The sequence below is a fragment of the Phocoena phocoena genome, chromosome 11 (genome assembly GCF_963924675.1).
Source record: "Phocoena phocoena chromosome 11, mPhoPho1.1, whole genome shotgun sequence".
Lineage (NCBI taxonomy): Eukaryota > Metazoa > Chordata > Mammalia > Artiodactyla > Phocoenidae > Phocoena > Phocoena phocoena.
This window is the reverse complement of record NC_089229.1, coordinates 81,236,832-81,246,831: the sequence shown is the minus strand read 5'-3', so window position 1 is coordinate 81,246,831 and position 10,000 is coordinate 81,236,832. Positions and strand designations below refer to the sequence as shown.

Genomic DNA, 10,000 nt, shown 5'->3' with positions numbered 1-10,000 from the left:
CTAATTCTTTGGAGACAAAGCAGGGAGTTAGATTTTCTTTAAATTAGCTGATAGCAAACAATCTAGGAGTAGGCTTTATCCTAGCATCTTGGCAACATCATTTTTTTTTTAAATAAAGCTTTCTGAATGCTAAAATGTCCATACCAAAGTAGATATAAATACTCTAAAGTGATGGGGTCATTTCTGAGTGGTTTCACTGAAATTTGTTCTAAGTGCTACTGAGGAGAAGTATGTGGGAATAAGAATAATCGGTTTTATTGATTTGTTCGGTGACTTTTGGCAGGGACCAAATCTACCTTGAGCATCCTTATTTTCTAGCACACTGTAGGTGCATTAAAAATATCTCAAACGTGGACTGAGTTAAATCCTCCACATCCAAAGTGTGTAATAATCCCCGTAGGCACCGTTGTGATTAGCGAAGACTGGCTAGGGACTTCATATAAACGATTAAAAGAGCTTTTAAAAACAAATAGGGTCCACCGACAGATGAATGGATAAAGAAGATGTGGCACATATACACAATGGAATATTACTCAGCCATAAAAAAAACGAAATTGAGTTTTTTGTAGTGAGGTGGATGGACCTAGAGTCTGTCATACAGAGTGGGGTAAGTCAGAAAGAGAAAAACAAATACCGTATGCTAACACATATATATGGAGTCTAAGAAAAAAGGTTCTGATGAACCTAGGGGCAGGACAGGAATAAAGACACAGACTTAGAGAATGGACTTGAGGACATGGGGAGGGGAAAGAGTAAGCTGGGACGAAGTGGGAGAGTAGCATTGACATATATACACTACCAAATATAAAACAGATGCTTGTGGGAAGCAGCTGCATCGCACAGAGAGATCAGCTCGGTGCTTTGTGACCACCTAGGGGGGTGGGATAGGGAGGGTGGGAGGGAGACGCAAGAGGGAGGGGATATGGGGATATATGTATACATGTAGCTGATTCACTTTGTTATACAGCAAAAACTAACACACCATTGTAAAGCATTTATACTCCAATAAAGATGTTAAAAAAAAATACATGTGAGAGAGTTCCCAATTAGCCCAGTATCTGTACAAATAGTAATTTCAAAAGCAAATACCTCAATGGGAAAAATACCTTGATTTGTCAGCAGGATCGCAGAATTTAAAAAGAAAGAGCCCATGCCTTTTTTGGAAAATAAAGAACAATTTAACTTCTTGAACTTCACAGCTTGGAGCCTAGCAACGCCTCTTTCGGATTAAATTTTCTACTAATTAAACTCAAACGATTTAAACATTCATCACCTTGCACTGCACCTCTCAGAAAACAAAAACAAAACCGAAAAAATCCTGGGGTTTGGAGTGGGAGACATACAGCGCACACACACACACACACACACACACACACACACACACACACACACGCGCGCGCGCGCGTACACAGACGTGCGCGCACACATACACACACGCGCGCGCACACGCAGCCTGTCTAAAGGGCGCTGGGGTTTAGGAGGCGCGGGGCCACTCTGCCCGAGTCGGCGGGCGCTGTGTCCCGCCCGGCGAGTTGGCAGTTGGCGACCCCCCCTCGACTCCCCCGCCGCCGCGGGCTCCCCGTGGCCTTCGGAGGCTCGGCGAGTCGCTCCAAATGTTTGCCATATTTGTTCAGCCTCCGTAACTCGCCGAGCAGGGCCAGCGCGGCCCGCCCCGCGCCGCTCTCGCCGTCGCCCCCGCAGCCGCCATGGGCAGGGAGCGGCCGGGCCGCGGCGCGCGGAGCCAAGGGGGACCGCCGGCCGCCGACGCCGCGGGGCCTGAGGACATGGGGCCGAAGAGGGGCGCGGGGGCCCCCAAGGAGTGCGGGGAGGAGGAGGCCCGGACGTGCTGCGGCTGCCGGTTCCCGCTGCTGCTCGCGCTGCTGCAGCTGGCGCTGGGCGTCGCCGTGACCGTGGTGGGCTTTCTCATGGCCGGCATCAGCTCCTCCCTGCTAGTCAGAGACACTCCATTTTGGGCTGGGATCATTGTAAGCATCGAGTCTGTTTTGCCTGAGCGCGTTTGCCAGACAGGAATGCCACGCCGCATGGTCGAGTTACCACTAACCCACCTGCATGCGCCCTTCCCCGGCTCCACGCCTCTAACTCGCCCTCTGCTTGGTGACCGATGCCCGCCGCCCCGGGTCTGCTCAGGCCTGGCGCGGCGGTGCTCGTGTCCTTGTCCTGCTTGTGGCTCCGAACGCCTCCGCCTCCGACAGGCCTGACCCTCACGCGCTGGAGCTGGGGAGGGAGGCACAGGCTGCTTACTTTGGTCACACTGAACAGCCTCGATAACAACAGCAGATTCACTTCGGCTTTTTCCTTCTCCTCGCCCGCGGACCCCACCCTCGTCCCTACAGAAGTAGCAAAAAAGTGAATACGTTCATCCTGTAAAAGCGAGTTAGGAAAAATCCTGTACTTGGAGTGGCCACACTGGGTAGAATTGATTTTATTTTTTAAATCTGAGGTTCCGGTAGTAAGTTTATAAAACAGTGGTTGAAGGCAGGAAATGTGAATACAGCAAGCACAGCCTTAATCCACTGGAATCTAAAGTGGGATAAACCCAGGGTGCTGGCCGTGGCAGGAGCCTTATTTGGGACTCTGCTAATGGATGTACTGTTCAAAGCAGAACACTGCTCAGCTGTTGTGAGTTGAGTGTTTGGACACAGCATACTTGGCTTAATTAAACGGATTCTCTGATATGAAACGGGTGCCGTTTATTGAGCACCTACTGTGGGCCTGTCCTGCTAGAGGCCTTACATGTATTATTTCTAATCCCCACATCAGCCTTATGGGATAGTTATTATCCTTCCATTTCTCAGATGAGAGAACCAAGGGCAAACCCACTGAAGGTCATGAGTTTCCAAAGTTGGCAAATCAGCCAAGTTGATTCCTTTTAGCACCAGACTGCATCTGCGTTTTCCTCACTGAGCCATGCTGCGCCCACATTTAGTTTGTAATTTTATAATTATAGTGCCTCGGGCTTACTAAAATCTCTTTCACGTGCATTATTTCATTTGGTCCCTGAAACAACACTTTGAGGTGGGAACTGTTATTCATCTGTGGACACGAGGAAGCAGGCTAAGAGAAGTTAAATGGCATTCTCAAAGCCCAGAGGTGAAAAGTGGTGGAGTCAGGTGAGACCAGGATCGACACCTCTGGCTCCTAGTCTCACATTGCATCATTACTGCTATTACTGACCACAGGAACTGTACCTTATAAAACAACCCTCAAAATAATTTTGGATCAGGGACAGATGTTAAAAACACCTGATTAAGTATGCATTGATGCAGGTATTTTCTATTTAAGATTATTCGAACTCCAAATTCTTGCAGAGTAATTTAAAACTTTTAATTTGTGTGCTGAGAATTCCCAGGAAATTATCATGATTGGAGTTTTCTAAATCAAGTGATTTTAAAAATAGCTTTTCACTAATATACTGGGTATTTTAGTCACTTCAATGACTGTTAACATACTCAGAGGGAAAAAAGGTCTGTTCTTCAAGGCTAGGTGAATTCAAAGAAGAAAGGAACGAAACTTCTCATTCAGTGGTTTTGAATATCATTTACAAATGTGTTTTCTAACCTTTCTTTATTTCAACTTTAAAAAGTCCAGTACGAAAAAAGCAAATTAGGTGGGGAAAATTTGTCTTAATGTTTAAGACGGGAACGTACAAACCTTGCAACTCTGAAGTTTCGTGAGCTCCTTGTAGGAGCATCACATGCTCCCAATTGCCCTTAGAAGCTCCCTGGCTATGGTGCAAAGAACATTATCCGCAGCCAGTTCTCTGTTTGTTCCAGTTTTCTCGGTTATAATCTGGGATCCACTCGAAGTTTTCTGGTAGTGACATCTGTATTGATGATATCTGTAATCCTGTCTTTTAGCAGAGAGCATATGCAGAGCAGAGCAGTTAGTGGAGATGGCCTGAGACAAGAGAGGAGGGGCCCTAAGGAGTGGGCAAGGAGAATCTCATTCCAGCTGGGCCGGAGCTGCAGGCAACTTGTCCCCATCTCCCACAGACTCCGTGCTTGTTGTTCTCCTCAGGCTGTCTGTGGCTGGTCCTGGGGCGCTCTTCCAAGCTTTCAAGGAAGGGAAAAGGCAGGGAGGCCGGGTGGTGAAGTACAGAAGCGGAAACACTGCACCTGGTGTTGAGCTCCCGCCCGGGCATTATTCACTGAATAACTTGGGGCAAGTTACTTAACTTCTCTAGGCTTCTATGTCTTCGCTGATGAAATCAGAATGGTAATAATAATTCCTCTCTCTTAGGGTTGTCCTGCGGAATAAAGAAATGAATACATGTTCTGATACTTAGAACAGTGCTGGCTCCTGGTAAGCGTTCAGTGAGTTCGCACGTTTTCTTAGCCATGAGTGGAGCAGTCACTGGTAGTGGCGCTCTTCGAAGTAGCAGTGGCTCTATTTTATCTCTAATCACGCAGAACAGTCACTTTGGACTTGCTCCATTTCCCAGACCAGTTTGAACCCTGAAGAAGCTATCAGTTCGGCCATCTCACCTTTCTCTGATCTGAGCCAAGTTACTGTTAGCAGTCTTAGCGGTATTAGATGAGTCCAGTACTTTCTGAATCTTTCTGGAGGATTATAAAAATTAACTTGGGGGAAAAGGGCCTCCTCAGGGTCATTTTCCCTAGGGACGTGGAATGATTCTGGTCTGGTATATCCCCCAGGGAATACTGGAAAGTTAGACCGAAACAGTACAGGTCAATCCCTGAGGCTGAGACAGAGTCAAACCTGTTTCCGGAATTTACGCTGAATTCAAGCAGGGCCCCCAGACTGAGGCACCCGCCCCATCGACAGTTTGACCGCTTCACTCTTCTATTTCTGTTTATACTGGTTGCCTCTGATCATGTGACACTTACTTCATTTTACAAGGTTTGCTATCGCATTACTTTGGGATTTGGGTATCACCATTCCCATGATAGAATCTAGGTATATGGATAAATTTACTTAGGCAACTTCTTCTTGACCAATATCTGGGTGGCTTGATGAATATTCAGTGAAATTCTAGTTATAAAAAAAGCCATTGGTAATCTCTAATCAGAGATTTATGTCCAGAGGAATTTTAGAAAAACAAATAGGTTATTTCTTACCTACCTGAAAATATGACTCCTCTCACCCTCCATCACGGACATGACTGAAGTCTTTTTACTTCAATTACAAAAGATTCCCGTAAAGGAAAAAAAAAAAAAAGAATGGAGCTGCTCTGGAGACCACGTAACCTGTAAAAGTGCCATTCTTCTCTCAAAATTCTTTCTACATGGCTTGAGGGTTGCAAGTCACTCCACAAGGACAGCACAAGTGAAACAAGGTCTTTGAGGATGAACTTGGCTAGGGGCGAGGGATCCTAGGAAACAGAAGTTTGCATTTTATTCTGTTAATGGCTTGATTTAGCTGGGTGGAATAGACGTTCAAGTTTGCGCGTCATTCCAGAATTCTTATTGATGAAAAAATGTGTAAGGATTGAAGAAATCTAAGAACTTTGGGGCCTTTACTTATTTCTTACTCAGATTAATACAATTTTGGTTTAGGTGAAGGATAACACGTTTGAACTTTGGCTTATTTTTTTCATTCGGCAACATTTGTTGGGGATGTCTGACGAGCTAGGCATTGGTCTAAAAATAATGAATCATATACAAGGAGGAGATCTCCAGAGACCCTGATGGACATGTGGCCTTATCTGACAGTAATGAATACTTCCGATTAAAAAATTTAACCCACGCAAATATTTTTAAAGTCCATTTACCTTTCAAAGTATTTCACTTACCGTGATTTATTTGCTTTGGCATTTCTCTCTGAAGTCAATTTAGGAGCAAACTCTTGCTTCTCTTCCCCAATGGGGATGTTTAGTGTTTGTTAGTTTCTTGGCCCTTGTAGGGAATATTCCCATGGAAAGTGGGAATTTATTTGCCTTATTGTTGCTTCTTTTAGTTTTCCTGACTCTTGCTCCATTGTTCCCATACCCCATCCGCCTGGAATAAAATCCCTGAGATATATACTACAGTGATCACATTAGAAAGTTTAAGGAAAGAGCTTAAAGGGAAGAATATTTCCTTTCCTTAATGTCATTCATAAAACTTATCATATGAATCTGTAATGATTTAAGAGTGCTGTCAGGAATTTCAATAACAGTTTTCATATGTTAACTTACGCTAAGGAATTCAAAATGCAGGTGTATTCGGATTTTTGAAATCTATTTTTAACCTTGACTTAACGGAAGGGAACATTGGATGGTTATTTATTTTAAAAAAGGATACACCCTGAAATTCACAAGTAGATATATGACATATAGCAAGTTATTATCCGCAGTTTATAAGTGGAGAGACTGCGACATGATGGTTTGCCTAAATGATTTGATCATGGTTATGAAGAAAAACTGGAAGTGAGAAAGATTTGGCACTGGGCTTTTGGATAGACTCTAAAACAAGTCAAGAAGCAAAACAATGATGTCAATTTTCTATGTATGTGTATTGACATTTGAGAATTTAATCTGGAATTATATTTTTGGGAACACATTGCATAGTAGTACATTATTTTTCATATTGGGGCTTTAATATGCTTCTGAAACTTAAAATTGCATCTCTAGAACCACTGGGAAATAATTTTGATTATAGCAACTCTCACAGGAGAGTTAGGGACTGAGGAGTGATAATCCCATGGCCTAACTCAGTCTCCACTGAGTACGTATAATAAGTAATGAGAGGATAATTATCTTATAGGTACATGAAGTTGTTGTAGTAAGTCTAGAAATGGAACATAATTGGATTAATTTGGAAAAAAAATAATTTTAATAAGTGTATGAACACAAAAGGGAATATTCAAGAATTTGGTGACATGCTCTCTGAAAGAATTTTAGGAATACTGAATAAAGAACAAGTAAAGTTAATAATAAAACAACAGAAAAGGGCTTCCCTGGTGGCGCAGTGGTTGAGAATCTGCCTGCTGATGCAGGGGACGTGGGTTCGTGCCCCGGTCCGGGAAGATCCCACATGCCACGGAGCGGCTGGGCCGGTGAGCCGTGGCCGCTGAGCCTATGCGTCCGGAGCCTGTGCTCCGCAACGGGAGAGGCCACAACAGTGAGAGGCCTGCGTACCGAAAAAAAAAAAAATGAAAGAATAAGTAAAGTTGGAAAAAAATCATTAGATGCTTAGAATCATTAGGAGACTGTATTTTCACTTCTATTGCTAGCTTCATACTAAGCCAGATATGCAAAGGCCAAGGGAATGCTTATACAATGAGGAAATTATCCCTGAATTTCCTTTCTCCTTTTAAAAAAGGAGAAGGGACAGCTTCTGATATTTTTCAACCTGTATTATGGATATATTCAATCTCTAGACACTTTTAATATTGACAATTATCATTTTGGTTTTATTTTTTTATGGTAGAAATAGTAGTGCATAGAATTCGGGGATAATCAAATAAAAAGTAAATCGATTAATTCTCTTTAAGTATATTATGTGTCCACGGGGCCATTATTTATCCCTGACACATAACGGTATCCAGTGTGTTAAACCAAACTCTATTCCATATTTGCCATTATTAGAGTTTCTGCTTGAACTTATGTATATCCATTTTTAAACTATGGTTTGAGAAATGACATACAGTTGTATTTTCCAACATAGAAAAGTTTATTGATAATGTTGAAAAGAACTAAGAGGTAATAATAAGGAGTGTGTTATTACTCTATTGTGGGCCCTTGGGTTCCAGAGATATTCAGAACATGTTGACTTAGCATTATTGAGATATTTTATTTCATGTTATAAAATGACTGCAGGATCTAAAAAAGAAAGAAGTCACAAGACTTACTTTGCGTTCCCCTAACTTGAATAAATTAGGACAAATTAGGATTGATGTGGCTGAATGCTAGATGCCAATATTACCATCCTTACCTTCTACAAAGAAAGCGATGGCATAGGTTTCCTTAATATTTGGTCCAGTAGTTTTATAGATTGTCATTATGATGTCCACTTTCAGTTTGGTCTGAGGAAATGGATATTTTCTGGACTTTTTCTTCCCATTAACCTTGTCCATGACATTTCTATTAAGGGTGTTCTTTAACTGGGTCCACTTGCCTGTGTTGTACCCTGAAGGGTTGGCATCAACGTTAAAGGATACACACAAGATAATGTGAAGAGTTCAGTGTGCATGTTTCTGTGTTGCTGTAGGATAGGAATGGAATCTAGTCATTAAACTTTAATTAGATACCATTTCACTGCAAAGTACAGTTCAGTTTTAGGACTTAGATCCTGGCAAACTAGAGAAATGCTGCTCAGAAGAGCCCATTAAAATCCAGGGTTGGATTCAAGTCTAGGTTTATACAAGTCTAGGTTTATTACAATGAGTTCATAAACTGAAGGTGATTTTCTTTGGGTTAAGGCTTTAACATGTGAATTGGGGGAGGGTGTGCATAATTCAATCCATAGCCTTTTCAGTGAGGAATATCAATTTGTACAGCCACCTCAGTGATTCTTAAGTGTGTTTCTCAGCTAATTCAGGAAGGCCCTGTGGCTTTCATGGAACAGCTACAAGTCTGAATGTTTCCGATGAGGGTTCTGAACCAGTAAGCTGACACTTGGCAGTGCAGCGGGGTGGCGTGGCTCAGGCTCATGCCTGAAGTGAAACATATGGAGGAGGGTGTTTTCAATGCATTTATGGATTGCTTCTTTTGTCAAATTTCAGTAAAAATAAAATCAAGTAGATTTAGCCGGTGCCTACAATTCCAAGGGTAGCTTAGGCGTTTCATTTGTTGCCTTAGCTTTAAGGCTTAGGACCCCCCATTTAGGAAATCTCTGCCTTTCTTGGCTGCTTCTGGAGTGAGTCGCTATCAGGATCTAGCTACGTGACACCTTGGCCTCTGAGGCAAGAAAATGAGGGTGGCTGACTGAGCCCTGCTGGTGGCGGATGCTCAGATTTTCAGCAATTAGATGAGCCCTCTGGCCTCTGGGAGCAGTGATCTCAGGCTTGGTCTTTCTAGAACTCAAGGGAAGCCCGCTCTCAGGTCTCCTTTATAATATGCAGCTGATGCTTTCATTTTTGATGATGGTTCTGAAAATTAGATGAACACTCTTTGTTCTGTGGAATGGGTCTCAAAATAAAACCCTGAGGGTGCTCCCACCTGGGGCCTCATGCTGTCACAGCCTCCAGGACGAGCATGCAGCTCCTGGTGGATCTCCCTTAGGTACACTGTCAGAGCTTCTCGTTTGATCCTGTTTGTCCAGCTTAAAAACCCTAAAAATTCTAAGGGTCTCTGCTTTACTTTAACAAGCGCTGCACAAATCCAAACCATCCCAGAGGGGAAAGCTAGAGAAGACTGAGTAGAACCATCCAATATGCCACCTTTTGGTCCAATCTGAGTCCAAAATAAGTAGCAAACAAAAGGCAAGGAAGGCCACGGTTCCAGACACATGCTGGAATATCGCTGGTTTGATTTCTGAGCATATTTAAAGTTGATGCTCTCTGATCTAAGGTTGCTAAGCAACATCCACTGCCTAACACAGTGATGAATGTGAGTGTTTCAGTGCTGTGTTTCCTCACCCTGGCAAAAGGCTGGTAAGTGACTGGCTGTTAGAAAGCAAATGGTTTGCTCACAAATAAGCATTCTCACGTCCTGCTGAAGAAGTTCGGTTGGGGCTGCTTCTGTTGCTGCAGAAATGAGCAACTCCCCCTGGCTGGGAGAGGCTGCGGAAACCTCGAGGATGCTGTTTTATCAGCATCCCACTCAACTGTTGTTGTGAAAGTGTTTGATTCAGCATTCACTGTAATGAGCCATTAAAATCCCATTAAGATACGTTGTTATCAAGACCTCTCTCTTGTGTGGAAGATAATGACAGGTGAGGAGAAAAGAGGGGGACTTGCTAGTGTGTTAACTAGACCCTAACTAGGGAGAGAATTTTCGCTTTATTGCTAGGGAAAAACATAACACTTACCAGCCTCCTTCTAAAGTATCAGGTGTGGCACACATATCAGGCCATTACCTGTGCCATTTAGCTGTGCC

The 10,000-nt window shown here is 43.3% G+C and overlaps 1 protein-coding gene across 1 annotated transcript in view; it reads left to right on the top strand.

The window, feature by feature from the left end:
* The first annotated feature begins 1,667 nt into the window (after positions 1-1,667).
* The window catches only part of SSPN (sarcospan), a 44,417-nt gene continuing 36,084 nt past the window's right edge, over positions 1,668-10,000 (top strand). The window contains exon 1 of the mRNA XM_065887872.1: positions 1,668-1,985. Within this exon, the coding sequence (XP_065743944.1) occupies positions 1,707-1,985 (279 nt within the window). The 5' untranslated portion in view covers positions 1,668-1,706. The remainder of the gene's footprint in view (positions 1,986-10,000) is intronic.